Source organism: Ammospiza caudacuta, chromosome 12, assembly GCF_027887145.1.
Source record: "Ammospiza caudacuta isolate bAmmCau1 chromosome 12, bAmmCau1.pri, whole genome shotgun sequence".
Classification (NCBI taxonomy): Eukaryota; Metazoa; Chordata; class Aves; order Passeriformes; family Passerellidae; genus Ammospiza; species Ammospiza caudacuta.
This window is the reverse complement of record NC_080604.1, coordinates 21,961,296-21,980,707: the sequence shown is the minus strand read 5'-3', so window position 1 is coordinate 21,980,707 and position 19,412 is coordinate 21,961,296. Positions and strand designations below refer to the sequence as shown.

The following is a 19,412-nucleotide window of genomic DNA, read 5'->3' as shown; positions in this document are numbered from 1 at the left end:
TGGCAAACCTGAGTGGGGTGTGTGGCTGTGAGTTATGGTGGCTGAGGTGCAGGGAGAGGCTGAGGGAGCAAACACACTGGGCTTAGGAAAAAACATGGATTTGATGGTCTGCCTCATTCCCACCCTGGCAGGACCCTCTGCCAGTCTCTGTGCCACACCCGGGGCCAGCCCCAGGCAGTGCCAGGCTGCTGCCAGGCCCAGCCTGTGCCAGGAGTGGCTGCTGATCCCCCGGGTGCCATAAACGATGCTTGCTGCGCATCTCACCAACCCAAGGGTCACAGGAACTGCATAACATAAGGGAAAAAACAGCAGGGAAGGAAACACAGTGTCCTCCCCACGCTGTGCGGTCCCCTGCTCCCCTGGGCAGCTCTGCTCCTCCGTCACCGAGTCAAGGGGCACTGGGGACAGCAGGGGCAGCCGGGCTGGGGGCACTGGAACAGCTGGGACAGCCCGGCTGGGGGCACTGGGGACAGCCAGAGGAGCCGAGCTGGCGCTGACGGGGGAGATGCTCAGGGGGATGTGGGACGGGGTCCTGCTGGGCTGAGCACGGCCCCTTGGGGTGGAACCCCACCCACCATTGTGTTCTTGGGATGAGTAATCAAAGTTACTGCATCCTCCTGACACCTTTTCACTGATGGTGAGTGATGTTTGTCACATCCCCGCAGCCAAAGCCTTGTGCTGGGCTGGGAGCCCAGGGCCCCCCTGTCCCACCCTGCCCTGGGGTCCTGAGCACCCTCCGTCCCACCCTGCTGTGGCTCCATCCCCGGACGGGACCCGAGGCAGGTTCCCCGTGGCTGTGGCTCCATCCCCGGAGCGCTGGGAGCAGCGCAGGAGCTCGCAGGGGCCCGATGCTGGCGGCCCGGGTGGGGCTGGGCTGGGCTGCCCCTGAAGCCGCTTTGGGCAGGGAATCCAGCCTGCAGGAAATGAGCTCCGTCACGGAGCGGTCCCTCAGGCCGGGGCAGAAGGGCAAAAGTGGAAACAAAATAATCAAAAAGCAAAAATGTCCTGTTCCCCCAGGCCGGGAGGAGCCGTGAGAAAGGCAGCGGTGCTGGGAGCGGGGAGAAGCAGGAGCAGTCCCCGTGCTGGACAGGGGCTCCCCGCTGCCTCCCACCGCGGGCGCCTCTGGGGCTGGAACCGGAGTGCGGGGTGGGAACATCGCCCGGCCGTGCTCGGCTCTGCGGGTACCAGCGAGTGCCTGCGGGGCTGCCTTTGGCAGGCGGGGATGCCGTGTGCCCACGCTGGGCTGTGTGCCTGGTTCTGCCTGCTCGGAACAGGTGCTGCTGTTTCCTGACCTTCCTCGAGCTCCCTGAGTGAGCTGGGCACACGGGGAGAGCTGAGGTCACTGGCACACAGCTGGCACACTCATGGGCACACGGGGAGCTGGCACACAGCTGTCACACAGCTGGCACATGGGGATCTGTCCCAGTGCCCCAGCTGGCTCTGCCCCGGGCTGGAGAGGTTCCCTCGCAGCCAGGAGCGGGCACTGCGAGCTCAGGACATGGGGCTGGGCTGAGCACCCCAGGAGGGACCTGTGGCCACTGGGGACAGGTAGGGTCAGGGCTCTCAAGGGCAATTCTCCAAGGATGATGTGTTTGCTGGCGAGAGTTAAAAACAAAAGCGCTTTTGGCTGAAGGAGGGTCTGTTTTGATAGAAGAGCTGACAAACAGAGGAATTGAAGATGAATCACAGCTACCTGATGGGCAAACCCAACACCAGGATCTGCTGCCCAGAGGAGAGAATAATCATGGTCCTGTCCCACCTGGCATTGGAGGAGCCAGAGGGCCTGAATTCAAAATCATTTGGACAAATTGGTGAGTTGGCTCCAAAACAACCACCTGGAACTAAATAAAGAAGAGCATGAATGACCAGGTTCAGGAGGAAGGTAAACACATTACTGCAAATGGGAAGTAATTAGTGAGGCTGAAAAGTTTATATAAATGTAGCTGGGCTTCATTTTTGCAGTGAACTCTCACTGCTCTGGTTAATTATTTGGCCCTACAGAGGCATTCCTGGAGCCTGCACTGGGGATTTCATTGCAGGTATTTGGTGGGAGAGAAATGGGGACTGTGTGGAAGAATCCTCACCTGTGTGGGCATTCCCAGACACATCTGCTTAGATACTCACACACATCTACTGAATTATCCTGAGGATTGCAGCTTCCTTCTGTCACTTGGCTAAGATTGTTGTAGTGATGAGCACAAACGTGACTCACTTTCCTTTATAGACATGTGCAAATAAATGTGGAGTTTGCATATGAATATATTAAACCAGACTATATTCTGGTTTTGTTCTGACTCTTCTATCTTTACCTCACAAAATCTCAGCTAGATCTTGTTACTTATATTTTGTTCAAAGAGAAAAGTGCCTCACTTTAGTGGGCAGAGGCATCAGTGTGTGTGCAGGGGCTGCAGGCAGTGCAGTGCCTGGCATTACCTGGGGATCCATTCCTGTGGCTCTGGGAAGGTTTAGTGAATATCCCAGTCCAGGAGGTGACACTGGGTGTGGCACTGGGTGTGCAGCTCCTGTAGCCCCTGTCTGTCACTGCTGCAGGCGTGGGTCCCAGGGCTCTGGGTCTCGCTTTGCTTTTCGTTCCTTGACGGTGACTGGGAGTTCAGGGCACTGCAATCAACAGCTTGAGGTTACACACAAATGTAGTAATCCCCCCCAAAAGTAGTAAAATGGTTGTGTTATCTCCCAACAGCTTGATCCTGAAGCCTCTTTGTTAAAAACCACATGGATACATATTTCAACTTTATTATCCCAACTTGTTACTCCCAGGCTCTGGGCAGGCTCCATTGGTTTTATGGGCTTTGAGGCCATAATGGGAAGAAGCAGGAGCATTTTAGCACAAACGGTGTCCTTGGGAGCCCTGTGCAGGCCTGGCTGCTCGGGGAGGGGTCTGGGAGAGCCTCTGCCCCCTTTGCTGGGCTCGGGGTGCGGTGGGCGGGTGGGAGAGGGCAATTCCACAGAAACCACCCTGCATCCACGCTCTGAGGCTGTGCCCAGCCCGGGTGGGACTGTCTGGGTGACAGCATCAGCCTGCATTATCGCATCAGCAGGATCCATGGCCTGCTCTCCTCTAAGTGGGTTTAAGCTGCTGGATTTGATCAGAGCCCTGCTGCAGTGTCCCGGGGCTCGCCCTGGGGCAGAGGTGGCACCTCAGAGTGCTCTGGGGTGTGTCTGCAGGGTTTCACGTGGAGTGCCAGGGATTGTGGGGATGGAAATGTGTGCTGGCTCAATGCCAGGAGGTCCAGGCTCTTTTTCCAGGGTTTAGCTCCCAAAGCTGGATGAGCCTGACTCGGGCTCCTGTGCTGGTGTGGGCTGGAGCCCATGGGAGCAGAGGCTGATGGATTTCAGTGAGCTGGGGACCCAGAGGAAATGGTTTGAATCCCACAAACCTTTTAGGGACATGATGTGAAAGGTTCTCTAGCACTGAATAAGTTTAGTGTAGTCCCACACTTCTTTTCTCTTCACAGTGGGGAAGAAAAAAGAAATTATCTTGATATGTGCATGAACTCATGTAAATTCTCTTTCTGCTGTGAATGCTTTATAAAACTCAAGACTGCAGCATCCAAGTAGATCCTCCCTTCTCCATTTGTCTGCATACACAAGTCAGCTTCTCTGGCTCCTTCTCCCTTCCCAGTGACGTTCTGATGACTCAGGTTCCAAAACCCTCCCCAGCCATGGCACAAGTCTGACAGCCAGGTGGTGTGACAGGCCAGCAGTTCTGGGACTGACTTATGGCTGCAGGGTTTTTTCTGTTTTTTGTTTTCTTTTTAATTGTGATCAATCTGAGGACTAGGTTTTTGGCTGGGTTTTTTTGTTGTCGTTGTTGTTTTTCAGCTAACAAAAAGAGATACCATGGCCAGAGGATGGAGCAGGCAGGTGTGATGGATGACACAGCATTACCCAGCAGTGTGACTGTCACCTGCATCTGAGCACACAGGTCTGGACTGGCTTATGTTCCCCTGAGCAGTGAACTCAGTAACACAAGGAATTGGGTGCATGGGTTTGGGACCAAACAGTCCTGTGCATTGCTGATATTTCCACGTTTTGTCTCCAAAGCCTTGTTTCCTTTGGTGCAGATTACAATATTGATCGTGTATTTTTCTGGAAATCAGCACACCAGCTGGTGAGCCATGGAGGAATTTGATATCGGACTTGAGAATTTACTCATGTGTACATTTAAGAAAGACACAGAAAAGTTGTCATTTACTGTGCCCTCAGGATGTTCCCAAGCCTGATTTAACACCCAGCATCCATCAGCTCTGTGTTGAAGCACAGGTATGCCTTTCCCATGAAGAATGTCCATGGCACTGCTCATCTCCATGGTTTTAGTAGATTTACCAGAGTCAGGCTTCCTGCTGGCTGAGTGCAAGAGATGAGGACTAGTTAAAAATGCTAGGATAAAGAGAAATTCCCATGCAAGAGCAGCCAGGTACCATTCCCTGGCTCTGCAGCCTGCTGTGTGCTGCAGCCACGCACGAGTTCATGGGCGGCTGCAGCTCCATCTGCAAAGCTGTGGCCTGGGCTTGACATCTTGCCAGCCCTCTTCTGTCCTGGGGACCATAAAGTTGTGATTCCAGATAGCTATTGGAAAAACAGCTATTTCAGATCCAGCAGTAAACCAAAATGCAATTAAATTTAGCTTTATTTAGTGTTTGTGCTTTTGATTATCCCAAAGCATGTATTTTAAAATAAAACTGTTTCCAGCTCCATGGCATCCCTGAACATTTAAAGCTGGAAGAAGTAGGGGGTGACTCAGAAAGCCCTTTGATTCTCACAGGATTCTTTGCTTCAAAATCACGTGTGTTTGGGTTTTAGTGGTGGAGCAGCTGCAGCTTTGCCTGAATAAGGACTGAGCATCTCTGGCTGTTGGGGGCCAATGCCCAGCCCTGATGGGCTCACCGGGGAAGGGCACTGGGAGCTGGATGTTATCCTGATCAGTCCCCAGATTTCAGGCCCCGGGTGTGCAATCCCCAACTGAGCTGCTCCTGCACCCCAAGGCAAGGCAGTGTGTCAGGGCAGGTGGCCCTGGGAGCAGTGTGGCACTGGCATGGGGACAAACAGGGTCAGTCCTGGCACAGCTCTGCCCCATCGAGCACCTGGGGCTCCCTGCTGCCATCAAATGCACTTCAGAGCTGCACAGCACTCCTGGAGGGGCTCAGCTGCCTCGTGCAGGGGCTGCGCCAGGGCCACTGGGCTCTTTCCAGCAGTTCAGGTCTGTTCTGGATGGAGCTGCGTCTGTGCAGCCGTGAGTGACGCCTCAGCCAAGGCCAGAGAGGAGCAGTGGCTGCTCTGCCTCACCCCAGGCACCTCTCACGGGGGCTGAGCCACACCTGAGTCCCCAAGGAACGGAGCAGAAGTCAAGGGCAAACCTTTCCTTGCCTCCCCTTTGCCCCCAGCCACCTCCTCCATGAGAGCTCTCCCAGAACCAGCAGAACAGTAAAAAAAGAAGCATTGCACATGGTGAGCAGCGATTCCCACAGCAGTTTTATTGCCTGAAGATGGAAGAACGTGAACCCTAGAGGGAAGAACGTGCCAAAGTATGTAACATTTCTTCATCCTGCATGGAGCTAAAACTTCCCAAAAATCTTTAAAAATAGCTGCAGGGATGTTTGTTCAGGGCCTAAAGCCGGGCTGAGGAGGGTTTGAGATGTGACTTGGAAGTGGGGAGCAAAGGGTGGTGATGCTGGGGGCCTTCAGGGCTGCTGGACTGAGGGGGGACTGGGAGGGTTCCATGTTTTTCTCAGTATCCCACCTGCACTTTCATGTTCTGGATGTTCTCCTTGTAGGGAGCCTGAAAATGGGGACAGCCCTTGAGCTGTGCTGGTGAGCTGGTGACAAATGGTGTCACTCATAGTACTGCTTTATTTTATAGAAATAATACTCTGAAATCTTCCTCCTAAAAGAAGAGGGAAATTCTTGGTGGGTGTGTTCATTGCCGAGTGACCAACTCCTGAGCCTGCTGCTGGGACGAGGCCGGGCCGGCACCTGCGGGGGAACCTTCCCTCGGTGTCCTGCGACGGCAGCTCGGGCAGGGCAGGGCAGAGCTGGGGGTGAGCCCGCTCCGTGCTCCCTCCCTCCCTCCGCTCCGTGCCCGGGGCCGCCACACCGGGGGCTTTGGGCCGAGGGCTGATGGCCCCCGCCCGTCAGCGCAGCGCCGCTCCGCCGCTCCCCCTCGCGGCACCGCGCCGGAACCGGGGCTGCCCGGGGGAGAGGGGCTGCGGGGAACCGGGGCTGTCCGGGGGAGAGGGGCTGCGGGAAGCGGAGCTGCTCGGGGTAACGGGGCTGTCCGAACGGATAGGGGCTTCCCGAAAGCGGCTGCCGGGAAGCGGCGCTGCCCGAGAGGAGAGGGGCTGCCTGGAGGAGAGGGGCTGCGGGGAACCGGGGCTGCCCGAGAGGGGCTGCGGGAAGCGGCGCCGCCGGCGGGGAGCGCGAACGGCCGCGCAGCGCGGAGGGCGCGGGGAAGATGCTGAGGCGGGTCCGGGCGCGGGGCAGAGGCCGCGGGCGGGCCCCGAGGGGCCGGGCCGGACCCGCCCCTGCCCGCCGCCCCCGCCGCTCGGCCGGCCCCCGCGCCGGGGCTGGAGCGGGGCAGCCGCCCGCGGAGACGCCGAGGGACCGGCCAGGGGACAGCGAGGAGCCGCCGGCCGGGACACGGGGACACGGACGGGCGGGCAGAGAGAGCGGCACGGCGGGGAGGGGACGGCAGGGGACACGGAGCGGGGCACACGGAGAGCAGCCGCGGAGCACTGAGAACCGGGGAGACGCGGAGAGAGCGGCGGGGACAGCAGGCTACCGCACAGGAACGCATCGCTAGGAGCTCTGCCCGCTCTCTGGCCTCACCCTGCCCCGGGCTCGATGCGGGCCGGCGCTGGCCATGGAGAAGCTGTACCTGGCGGGGAGCAGCACCTGGATCATCAACAGCTCCCTGGGGAACGGCAGCCTGCGGCTGGAGAACCTGAGCGCCGGCAAGAACAGCACCGCCGACCCCCTGAAGAGGAACGAGGACATGGCCAAGGTGGAGGTGACGGTCCTGTGCCTCATCCTGTTCCTCGCCCTGACCGGCAACCTGTGCGTGCTCCTGGCCATCCACACCACCCGCCACAAGCACTCCCGCATGTACTTCTTCATGAAGCACCTGAGCATCGCTGACCTGGTCGTGGCCATCTTCCAGGTGCTGCCCCAGCTCATCTGGGACATCACCTTCAGGTTCTACGGGCCAGACTTCCTGTGCCGCCTGATCAAGTACCTGCAGGTGGTGGGAATGTTCGCCTCCACCTACATGCTGCTGCTGATGTCCCTGGACCGCTGCTTGGCCATCTGTCAGCCGCTGAGGTCCCTGCACAGGAGGGCTGACCGGGTCTCTGTCCTCCTCACCTGGCTGCTGTGCCTGCTGGTCAGCATCCCTCAGATCCACATATTTTCTCTAAGGGATGTGGGGAACGGGGTTTATGACTGTTGGGCAGATTTCATCCAGCCCTGGGGACCGAAAGCCTACGTTACCTGGATCACCCTCATGGTCTATATCATCCCTGTGTTGATGCTGAGCATCTGCTACGGTTTAATCAGCTTCAAAATCTGGCAGAACGTGAAGCTGAAGACGGCTCACGGGCCCAGCGTGGGTCTGGGCTCAGGCTCCCGTGGCGGGGTGGTGTTTGCCAGGGTCAGCAGCACCAGGCTCATCTCGAAAGCCAAGATCCGGACAGTCAAAATGACCTTTATCATCGTGCTGGCCTTCATCGTGTGCTGGACTCCCTTCTTCTTCGTGCAGATGTGGTCTGTGTGGGACAGCAACGCCCCGCAGGAAGGTACAGCTCCTCTCCCTCGTCCTGCCGGCCCTGGGGGCTCCGCTCAGCCCCTGGGGACACCCGGGGAAGCTGCTCCGGGCCGGGCTGGGGGGTGGGAGGGAGACGGAGAGTCCTGAACAGAGAAAGCCCGGCAGGCAGCAGGGGCTGAGCTGCAGCTTCCTGGGCCAAGGGCTGCTGGAGCCCTGGCAAACTCCGGGGCACTGCGGCTCAGGGACTGGGCAGTGCTCAGGGCGGGGGCTGTCCCTGCGTGGCCACTGTCCCTGCACTGTGCCTGTCCCTGCACTGTGCCTGTCCCTGCACGGTGCCTGTCCCTGCACGGTGCCTGTCCCTGCACTGTGCCTGTCCCTGCACTGTGCCTGTCCCTGCACTGTGCCTGTCCCTGCACGGTGCCTGTCCCTGCACTGTGCCTGTCCCTGCACGGTGCCTGTCCCTGCACTGTGCCTGTCCCTGCACGGTGCCTGTCCCTGCACGGTGCCTGTCCCTGCGTGGCCACTGTCCCTGCACTGTGCCTGTCCCTGCACGGTGCCTGTCCCTGCACTGTGCCTGTCCCTGCACGGTGCCTGTCCCCGCACTGTGCCTGTCCCTGCACTGTGCCTGTCCCTGCACTGTGCCTGTCCCTGCGCGGTGCCTGTCCCTGCGCGGTGCCTGTCCCTGCACTGTGCCTGTCCCTGCACTGTGCCTGTCCCTGCACGGTGCCTGTCCCTGCACTGTGCCTGTCCCTGCACTGTGCCTGTCCCTGCACGGTGCCTGTCCCTGCACTGTGCCTGTCCCTGCACGGTGCCTGTCCCTGCACGGTGCCTGTCCCTGCGCGATGCCTGTCCCTGGGTGCTGCTCTGGGGTCCCTGGAGGTTCCCTGCCCACCCTGGGTGCTGGGACATCCTGCGGGCTGTGCGGGAGCTCAGGAGAAAGCAGCACAGCCTGAATTCCTCTCCTTTGTTCTATCGCTTCTTCCTCGCTGACTTTTTTCTTTCTGCTCTTGGTCTCTTCTCCCTCTCCTCCTGCTCCATCCACCTCGGCACTCTGCTGCTGTTATTTTATCTCTGACTGGAGCACGGCTCCTCTAGAAAAACCCTGATTTATGAGCGAAACCTTTTCCTAAAGACATGGTGTCACGGATTTACCATTTTTTATATTGGGCTGGCTGCTGTCATCCCTGAAGTTGCAGATAGAACAGAAAGTGTCCCCCTGCCTGGTGTGACACGGCTGGAGCTGTGCAGGTTTGCGCCAGACGGGAGAACCACGGGGGAGACCTTAAGGAAAAACTCTTCACGACTTTGTGAGATGGGAGAAGGGGCAGAAAAGCGCACCCAGGGATGAGAGCGCCTCGGGCAGACTGACCGGGCTCACCAGGAGTGCGCGGTGCCGGAGACCGAGGAGGAGCTGCTCCCTGGCGGCCCGGGCTGAGCGCTGCTGGCTCTGGGCAGCTCGCAGGGCAGGGCAGCTGAGCACAGGGCCCATCCCGCTGCACAGCCCTGGGCAAGCCCCGTGTCCCGCAGCCCCCGTGCCCCTCGGCTGCCCAGGGAGCCGGCCAGGCTTTGCCTCTCCTGCTTCTCTCTGCTCCATTTATTCCAGGAGAAGTGGAATGTGGCTCACGCACCTCCCTGGGCGCTCCAGGGGTTTTCCACCTGATTCAGGCTGGTCAAAACTTCCAGTTCCTGCATGGGCTCTGGGGTGAAGCAGCCCTCCTTGTGCTGTACTTTAATCTTGCAATTTTGAGGGCTGCCCCTCCCTTCCCGCACGCAGCCCTCGCCAGCATCCAAATCTCTGCTGCTTTGCTGGCCCTCGATGGACAGGATTTGTCCATCCCAATCCTTCTGGCTCGTGGGGAACCTTTCCCTTGCTCACCCTGTGCCGTAGGCCTTGCAGCACTTTTCCCTTTTCCCTTTTCCTTCCCCCTTTGCTTTCAGGCATGAGCGCTCTCCATCCCCTCGGGGCTGTGCCTCACTCCCCCTCGCTCTGTTCCTGTCTCCGGGCAGCCCGAGGCTGCGGCACAGCGTGGGAGCTCTGCCAGGGCCCTTGCTGGAGGCACGGCAGGAAAAGCCCGGGTGGATTCGGGTGTTGGGAGCCCCCGGCCCTTCCTTCCAGGCTCTCCTGCTCCTTTTGGCCGCCCGGAGGCACGAGGGGGTCAGCACAGTCAGATCTCTCTGCAGAGCACTGGGGCTTTGCCTGCAGCATTCCCACAGCCCTGCCCTGATCCGGGATCCCCTCCCTGTGCCCAGGCAGCCTGGTGGGTGCAGGAGAGGGGTGCCCCGTGCTGGGAAGGGAAGGCGGCTGTTCCTCCCCTCGCAGCTGCGTGGGCAGAGCAGGAGGAGGGCAGGGGGTCCCAGGGTGCCAGCGGCAATGGGGGCACGACTGCACCCCATGAGCTGCTCTGGGGTGACAGCAGGGATCCCCCTTAGGCGGCCACACACCCCAGAGCCTCTGTGAGGCGGGTGGGAACAGGTCATGATCCAGGTGCTGGTTTAAGCACTGGGTCCCCCCACAGGAGGCTCCTGCTGCACACACATCACAGGGAGCCCCTGCGGGACTCTGAGCTCGGGGTCAGAGCTGGCTCACGCACCTGTGAGGGCAAGAGCAGGGCTGTGAAGCACCACGGCTGTTCTGCCTTCCCCTCGGGGTCCCTTCCCCTCGGGGCAGGTGCTGCAGTCAGCGGTGGGAGCTGGGCACCCCTCGTCCCATCCCTCCTGTGCTGGGTGTTGGCAGCAGAGCCCTCCCAGCCCTGTACCCCTCCAGCAGGGCCTGGGGACAGGGGCCATCCCTGAGGGACACACTGGCACGGTCAGCACCCCTCGGGGTCTCCGGTGCTCCTGCCAGGAGGGGAGCAATCACCCTCCAGGCCTGCCCTGCAGTAAGCTCCTGAAATTCAATTTGCCTCCTGCAGAGAGGAAGAGCTGAGTCAGCCCTGGCTGGATATTTTCAAGCGGGTAGAAACACTGAGATGTATTTCAGGTCTTGTGCCTCAGCAATAACTTATTTTTTAGCATATACCTGAAATTAATTATTGTTGAAATATTAATGTTACTTGAAATTAATTATTAACTATTTTTTTAGAATATATTTGAAATTAAAAGTAATTGGAGCAGACACCACAAGAGCAGGAATTACGCATCCATTGGCTAAAGGTGAATTTGGAAGGTAGCATTTATAGTCACATTTCTTCACTGGTCTGAAAGCTGCCAGTGGGTTTTTGCAGAGGCACGAAGGGGCCAGAACAGCCAAAGCAGCCGTGCTCATCCTCGCTGCTGGTGCGTCCTCTGGGAGCAGAGGGGCTGAGGAGGTGAGCTGGAGCACAGGGAGCAGCACAAAGGCTCCATCATCTCCACCTCAAGGAGGGCACGTCTCCCCTTGTCCTGGTGCCATGGCAGATGCCAGCGCCACCATCCCCTTGTCACCAGACAGTGCTGATCCAGCTCCCAGGTGGGACAGTCGGTGCTTTGTGCTCTGGACACAGAGAGCAGCAGCCAGGACTTGATGTCCTGGCACTGCACTGCCACCATCCCCTGCCACCGGGGATGCCAGGCTCGCTGCTGTGGGAATGTCCTCCCTGGCACAGCCCTGTGTGGGGAGCATTCACTCGGGGGCAAGAAAGATCACTGGAGAGAGGTGTGGGCAGAGCGCCGTGCAGACGGCTCGGCCAGGGCCGGGCTGGCGCTCCCTTCCCCGCTCCGGGCACCCCGAGGCGTGCGGGCTGTGCCGGGGCTGCGGGGCAGTTCTGCCTCCTGAGCGGCTCCAGGGAATACCGGAGCGAGAGGGGAAACGCAGCTCTGGGGAGAAAATCCGAACCCCGAGGCTCTGAGAGCGCAGCCCTGGGGAGACAAACCGAACCGAACCCCGAGGGTCTGAGAGCGCAGCCCTGGGGAGACAAACCGAACCCCGAGGGTCTGAGAGCGCAGCTCTGGGGAGACAAACCGAACCCCGGGGCGCTGGAACTGAGACTCGCCCCCTCAGTCCCTCCGCTGCAGCAGCAGCTCTCAGTGCTGTTCCTGCGGGCTCTCCTTTCCCGGGGTATCCCTGTGAGCTCTCCTTTCCCTGTGTCCCTGCAGGCTCAGCCCTGCCGGGGAGGGGTCTCGGGGTGCCTGGGCCGTGCCCTGACACCTTGAGCCAGCTCTCGTGCCTCTGTCTCGCAGCCTCCCCGTTCATCATCGCCATGCTCCTGGCCAGCCTCAACAGCTGCTGCAACCCCTGGATCTACATGCTCTACACCGGGCACCTCTTCCACGACCTGATGCGCCGCTTCCTCTGCTGCTCCACGCGCTACCTGAAGTCGCGGCCGGCCTGCGAGCTGAGCAAGAGGAGCAACTCCTCGTCCTTCGTCCTCAGCTGCAGGGCCACGAGCCAGAGGAGCTTCATGCAGCCGCCCACGACGTGAGGCCGCGGCCAGCCGGACCTTGTGCCTCTGCTCCGGTGCTTCCCTGGGGAGGCCGGGCCGGACAGAGGGGTCTGTATACAGGTGTATATATGGTGTAAGCATGTACAGAGGCCTTATTTAACTGAGACGGGAGTGGGTGAGGAGTTCTGTGTCCAGCTTTCAGTGCTGCCTGGGATTAGACAGCAGGAACCCGTTCCTGAGCCCCAGACCCTGACTTCAGTGGCTTGTGGATGCCACCAGGAGGGACAAAGGACACGGTGCAGCTGGGGCAGGTGTGATGGAAGCACAGGGAGATGGGTGGTGTCACCCCTGGTACGTGGCTGGGCACTGTCCCACTCTGCCTGCAGCAGGATCCCGCTCCGTGCTCTCAGCACAGGAGCCCTCGCTTCACTTGCAGCCTGTGGGGCAGAGGCAGCCCCGTCCCTGCAGCCCTGCAGCTCTGCAGCTCTGCAGCTCTGCGCCATGCCAGGCCTGCAGCCCTGCACCATGCCAGCCTGCACCAGGCCTGCCCTGCAGCTCTGAACCATGCTAGCCTGTACCATGCCAGCCCTGCAGCATGCCAGCCCTGCTCCCCCTGCCTGGGGCACAGACAAGGGCATTTCTGGGGTCAGCAGGGACCAGCCTCGAAGGGAGAGCGCAGTGGCCTGGCTGTCCCCAGCCCAGCTCTGTGCCCTGTACCCAGTGAGGCTGGGCAGGAGCCTGGGGCACGGCTGGGCCGGGATGCGGGCAGTGACCCTGGCCGTGTGTGCCCAGCAGCTCCTGCTCGGGGCTGCGCGGGATCCAGCAGACCCTGGCTCCCACAGGGACGCTCCTGCCGTGCCTCCCAGCCAGGCTCGGCCCTGGCTCACCGCAGGTCCAGCAAGCCTCCCAGCGCTCCGTGCCTGCGCTCGCTCCGTGGCACAGGGTGCACTCACGGCATGCATTTTTATTGTAAACAAATACTGTAAATAAAGTTTTCTGACTGCGGCTGGTGGAAGGCGGGGGGGGAGGCGCGGGGGGAGCTGGGCTGAGGGATTGCAGGGGATGGATGGAAAGCACCGAGAGCCCGCGGCCAGCCGTGCCCGCAGCCAGCCGTGCTCTGCCCGCAGCCAGCCGTGCCCGCTGCCAGCCGTGCAGAGGGACCTGCCCCCAGCGGCACACAGCTGGCTGCGACACCGGCACTGCACGGGACATGGCTGGGGCTCTCAAAGAGCGATGTAATCTGGCCTTTCATGATGGGAATGAACATGAAAAATGCATTTAAATGTGTCCTTTATTTCTTCACTCTGGCCAGCAGGTCCATTTGCACCTTTCCCATCCTGACATTCCTTTGATTTATTTTTTTTTTGTGGGAGCTCCAAGTGAGCATAGCACATTTGCTGACTGGCTGAAATCCTCAGGACACCATGGAGCATTTTCTTCCCACGTTCACCTTCCTTCTCCTTGAGAGCCACTCACTCCTGCAGCAAACAAGGACGGAGGGGTGTCCCTTTCTGGAGAGTCCGAGCTGCATCCCCCTGCCGGGGAGGAGCGGGAGCTGTGGATGTAATTGGGACGGAGGCACGGAGAAGGGAGGGAGCTTTGGGACTCCCAGGGAATTCCCTCCAGCCCCGGCTGCAATTTCTGGAGGTGAATGGGGGTCAGGCAGGGCCGTGCCCCACGCCTGGAGGTGCTGCAGCCCAGAGGGGCCGTGGCTGAGCTCCTGCACTGGCCCCAGACTGTGGCAGAGGATGGACAGTGAGAACAGCTGGGGAGTGCCCCAGTGAATGCTCTGCCAAAAGCTTTCCAGGAGGGCAAAATTGGAACAGAGGGGCTGACAGGTGAGCAGTATGTGCCCAGGTGATAGCAGCCCAGGGAGCAATGTGGGGGGGACATCAGCATTTCAGGGTTTTTCAGGTTCAGGCAGTGACCTAGTAGAACAGCAACAACAAGTAGTATAAGCCCATTATGGAATTGATTTTAATTATTTTTATTCTCACAAAAAATGAAGGTTTTTTTGAGACTTTCCCCCACCTCCCTATAATTACCTAAATATCTTTTTTTGTTTTTAATCACTCCATCCTCCTTGGGCCCTGATGTTGCTGGAGCTTGGGTACCATATTGCTATGGAATAACAGCAGTACACAATCCCAAGCCCTTGGAAGAGCTCCAGCAGAAAGCCTGGCTCTTTCTCGTCCTTGGCGTGGCACTAGAGGAGTCTTTGGCTCCAAGTCTTTGTTGGAATCCAAGGGGAAGGCACACATGGAGACAATTGAGAGCAGCCTCTGAACAAGGAGACCTCCTGGGCCCTGGTTCAGCAAAGCACTTAAGGCTGGAGCCAAAAGAGCTTTCAAGGGCCTCAAAGTGAAAGTGCAGCTCCGTGGAAGAGGGACCGAGCAGTTAATTGACAGTACAGGGGAGGAAACAGCTCTGAGCTGCACCTCACCCCTGGCTCCTCTTTCCCTGTGGCTGGAGCAGCAGGGTCCTGACAGAGGCTTCTGTGTCTGCTCTCCCTGTCCATCAGGGCGGAGGGACAGCCCTGGCCTGTGGGATGCACACCCCGTGTGCCTGGATGGGATGCACACCCTGGTAGCTGGATGGGATGCACACCTCGTGTGCCTGGATGGGATTCACACTCCCTGTGCCTGGATGGGATGCACACCCCATGTGGCTGGATGGGATGCACACCCCGTGTGGCTGGATGGGATGCACACCCTGGTGGCTGGGTGGGATGCACACCCCGGTAGCTGGATGGGATGCACACCCCGTGTGGCTGGAGCTGACTGAACGCGTATCTCATGGAGATTGTCCTGGGAAGCCAAGCCAGGCTTTGCTCAGAGCCCAGCTTGTCTCTCAGTTGGGGTTCCCCAAAGCTCTGTGTCCCCCCTGGCCATGCTCAGGGCTGGCTCCCGCCGTGCTGTCCTGCCCTGGACCCTGCCCACGGCACTTAAGGGTGCTCCACAATTAATTACATAATTGAGCCTCGAGTGCCAGGGGCGGGTTTGCAGCTGGCCCAGGATCAGCTCACGCTCTGGGAGCAGACACAACATGTCATGCATGGCCTGCTCTGGCTCTCACAGCTTGGCTGAAATGCAAGTAGGCATGAAAAGCGTTTGGTTTAGCTATTCTATCCCTAAAAGCTTTGAGCAGCAGTTTAATGCAGAAGCTCCCACCACAGCAATTGTTTGTCACAAACAATAACTCCTGTGGGGGAGTTTCTGTCAGCACCAGCCCCAAGGGATGCAGCAGGGGCAGGCAGGCTTTGGGCGGGGGCCAGCAGCAGCTCTGCAGCCCCAGTGCTCGCCCAGCACCTGAGGACAGACAGCACATGGACAGACAGGGCTGTTCTCCAGGAGGGAGTCCCTGTCCCTCCCAGGAGCTCCGCGGGCCTGCAGGGCACAGGGACCCCTGGGCTGTTCCCTGGGCCACGATGGGCTCCCTTCTCCTGAGGCTTCTGGCTTTGGGTGGAGTAAGGAGCAGCCTGGCCTGTCTCCATGAGCAGAGAGCACCCCTGAGAGCCAGCTCTGCTGCGGGGCCCTGCCACGGGTTCCTGTGCCCCAGGGTCCCTGTGTGGGTCCCTCCCTGGACAGAGGTGTCCTTGGGCAGGTCCCTCACTGGACAGGGGTGTCCATGTCTGGGTTCCTCACAGGACAGGGGTGTCAATGTGCAGGTCCCTCACTGGACAGCAGTGTCCATGTCTGGGCTCCTCACAGGACAGGGGTGTCCGTGTGCAGGTTCCTCACTGGACAGGGGTGTCCGTGTCTGGGTCCCTCACTGGACTCTGTGTGCCCAAGGGCAGGCAGCCTGCACAGAGGGGGTTGTGTGAGGGTGTTGGGGCAGCTGCCAGCACCTAAGTCTCCTTCCGGACAGCAACTCGGACGTTGCTGCAGATCTTGGCGAGTGCCTCGAAGAGCGGGTCACAGAAGGTGTGGATGCACAGCGAGTAGATGCGGCTGACACACTGGATCTCGATCAGGTAGCTCTTGATGCAGGGCACCACGGCCCAGATGTGGCAGAAGGAGATGAGGGCGAAGAGGAAGCCCCAGAGGACGGCCAGGGGGATGCCCAGCAGGGCGGAGAGCAGCCGATAGCACCAGTACTTGCTGACGGTGAAGGTGGTGTAGCTGCTTTTCCAGACGCCGTCAAAGCTGTAGGTGCCCACGGGCTCAGCTATCACATCCTCAAAATCCACCTGGGGGAGAGCAGAGGACACACGGGAGGTCTGGGGGTCAGCAAAGGCCGTGGTGTGAGTAGGAGGGGAGAGCAGATCCCAAACGAGGGGCCTGGGGACAGTGCTGGGCTGGGTCCCTGCAGCCCGGGCAGGGCCAGCCCTGCAGAGCTGGGAGAGGGCTCAGGGCTCCCAGCACTGCCCAGCCACAGCCTGTGGGCAGCAGGGGTGGCTCAGCCCCTGCCTGGGGCCCCAGCACGGGGGGGCACAGTCCCTGTCCCAGCCCCTGATCTGGGGAGTCAGGTGAGGCCACACAGGAGTCCCTGGAACAGGAGCTGTGCGTGGGAGTGTTGGCTGCACAGGCAGCCAGAGCCCATTCCTGCCCTTTTTTAGCATTCAGGGATGGGGCTGCCCACTCGGCAGGAAGGTGTTCATGCTAATAAAGACCCAGCACCCTCTGGATTTATGGATTATTTATTCATACCCATAGGATGAGGTGCTCAGTGCTGTCTATCCATGTTCCTCCTGGGGAAGGGAGCTGGGGCTCAGCCCTGCCCTCACCATTTGTGCAGGCACTGGGAGTGTCTCAGAGTGACACACACTCCCCAAAACTCCACTTGAGATCCCCTTGGGGTGTAACTCACTGCCAGGGAATATATGAGCTGAGCTATTTGTCTTGAAAACCAGCTCGGCCTCCCCCCAGCAGCTGACGTGTCTGTACATTCATGTTAAATAACAATATCCATTCTGCTTTTGGAAGCACTTGGATCACAAAATCACTCTGTGTCATCTTTAATTTCCTGGAGTGAGCAGGGGGTGCTGACAGAAGTATTGGCAATGAGGAGAAGCAGCCCTGAGAGCTGGCCCTGAGGTGCCATCAGCAGCCTCTAGGAAGCCCAGGTGTGCTGGGGACTGCCCCAGGTTAGTGCTCAACTGCCTGACGAGCTCATCAGGGACCAATTGATGCAGGGAGCAGTGGGATATAAAAGCAGGGGCTCTGCACCATTGCTCCTTCTGCTGCCATCACACTGGGAGTGGGCCTGGAGAGCAGTGGGGGCTCAGGCTGAGTCTGGATCCTGCTGGAGGTGCTCGGGGAGAAGCACGTGCAGGTACTGTTCCTTTATAGAACCATGGAACCCTTTGTGCTGGGAGAGCCTCACCCAGTGAGCCAGGCCCTGCTCTGGTGCTGTGCTTGGAGGGGTTTGTGACAGGCTCTGTGGGCAGTGCCACTTCTGTGACCTGATCCCAAATTCTGGCTGCTGCTCTGTGGTGCTCAGATGCTTATCCCGGGCCAGGTGAGCCCTCCCTCCTGTGGGCACTGCAGCTCCTGCGGCCTGGGCCTCAGAGCCCTCCTGCTGCCATGCCCGGTGCTGGGATGGGACAGAGACAGAGCAGGGTGAGCTGTGCCCCTGCCCGGGCTGCCTCTGCCCTCCCTCCGCGGCCCTCCCGGGCTATTTTAAGGTGGAGGAATGCTGGGCTGAGCTCTGAATGCTGAGCTCTGAGTGCTGGAGCAGCAGCATGGCCACGGGAGTGGGTGAGCCTGGAAGGCCTCGTCAGGCTTTGGAGAGTCTGGAGTGGGAAAGGCAGGGAGGGGCTGGTGGGGCCCTGGCATGGCTGGGACACTGCTGGCACTGTCACCCAGGAGTGGCTGCTGCTGCTCCCAGGCTGGGGAGCCCCAAAGCGTGGGCTGAGGGCTCTGCTGGTCCCTGCTGCCGTGGGCTGAGGGCTCTGCTGGTCCCTGCTGCCGTGGGCTGAGGGCTCTGCTCGTCCCTGGTGCCACGGCAGACGGGGCTCCCCTGGCCTGGCACATCTCCAGCCCCAGGCCAGGGCAGTGGGATGCACTGCAGGCAGTGGCACGGATGCTGGAGGTGATGCTGAGGTGCCAGGAGCTGTCAGGGCAGGTCTCACAGTGCCAGCAGGGAGCCCAGCAATGGCTCTCACTGTCACAGCTCATCCTGTTTGACCACACCATGGCTGCAGCTGTAATGGTGCTTTCATGCCCAAACTGAGGTTTGTGTTTCAGCAGTGCTGGCAAGGTCACAGCCTGTAACAAGGCCTGTGAGAGCAGCTCTGTGCCCTCTGTCCCTTCTGCTGTGACAGTCACAAACATGGTTTTAACAAAACGCTTTCACCTCCTCCTGTCCTCCTGTTCTCATTTGGGCTGGAATTATCTTTGCTAACAGAGACAAATTTTGTTTGCAGTTCTAAGGGAGTCTAGAGAAAGCCCAAGAGTTAGAATGGGAATTCCTCTTGGTCAGAAATGAGGGAGGGAGCTGGGGGTGCTGCACCTCTGGGCTGCCCTGGGGAGAGCAATCTTCCACAAACATGCCAACACACCTCAAACAACAGGCACTGACACTGGGGTGCCTCCAAGGCCAGCAGCCTTTTCCCAATATCCCCTTAAATTGGTAATATTTAATTTCTGTGTTATTTTTGGCTGCCAGCTTGCTGGTGCAAAGGAAGGATCTCCATAAATTTTCAAGCCACAATGAAACTGGAGAGCCCATTCAAGGGATGGGAAATGTGGCATTAACTGGAGCCAGGCACGCACCCGGCCGGCAGGGCTGTCACCTCCCCGGCCCTGGGGACAGCCCTATGGGGCCACACGGACCAGGAGCGCGGGCAGGGGCTGAGGGCAGCCCAGCACCACCCCGAGGTGTGCCCCCAAACGCCGATTGCTGCTGCTGCTGGGGCACGGCCCTACCTTCACCACGTCCTCGTTGATGTGCTTGGGGTCTCTGTTGACCAGGTCGATCTCCTTGGTGTGCTGGTCCTTGATGATGATCCGCTCCTCCAGCTCGCGGTGCTCCTCGGCCATGGCTGGGCGGGACTGGGCAGCGCTGGGGACAGCGACAGGGACAGGAGGCGCTGGCCCCGCCCGCAGCAGCTGCCCGTGCCCCTGGCACTGCTCCAGGCTAAAATTAATGTCCTGGCTGCCGAGGTGTCCCTTAAAGGGGCTTTTCTGGGCCGCCCCCGTGCTGCCACCTCAGGGGGATGGCATGTGTGTGGGCGGCTGGTGGCCTTTGAGCCAGGGCAGGGTGGGTGTGCAGCCCCCAGCCCAGCTGCGCTGGTAGGATCTTATCCTTGTGTGGGAGAAACAATGCCC

The 19,412-nt window shown here is 59.6% G+C and overlaps 2 protein-coding genes across 2 annotated transcripts; one reads left to right on the top strand and one right to left on the bottom strand.

Moving 5' to 3' along the window:
- The first annotated feature begins 6,797 nt into the window (after positions 1-6,797).
- Positions 6,798-12,180, top strand: OXTR (oxytocin receptor). Its single transcript, XM_058813093.1, has 2 exons — positions 6,798-7,811; positions 11,939-12,180. Exons 1-2 carry the CDS (start codon positions 6,881-6,883, stop codon positions 12,178-12,180), a joined length of 1,173 nt encoding a protein of 390 aa, XP_058669076.1. The 5' UTR covers positions 6,798-6,880.
- Positions 12,181-14,118: 1,938 nt separating this feature from the next.
- CAV3 (caveolin 3) lies at positions 14,119-19,124 on the bottom strand. Its single transcript, XM_058813038.1, has 2 exons — positions 19,011-19,124; positions 14,119-16,330 (listed from the first exon to the last, which is right to left on the bottom strand). The coding sequence occupies exons 1-2, from the start codon at positions 19,122-19,124 to the stop codon at positions 15,989-15,991; spliced, it is 456 nt and encodes a 151-aa protein (XP_058669021.1). The 3' UTR covers positions 14,119-15,988.
- Positions 19,125-19,412: the final 288 nt, after the last annotated feature.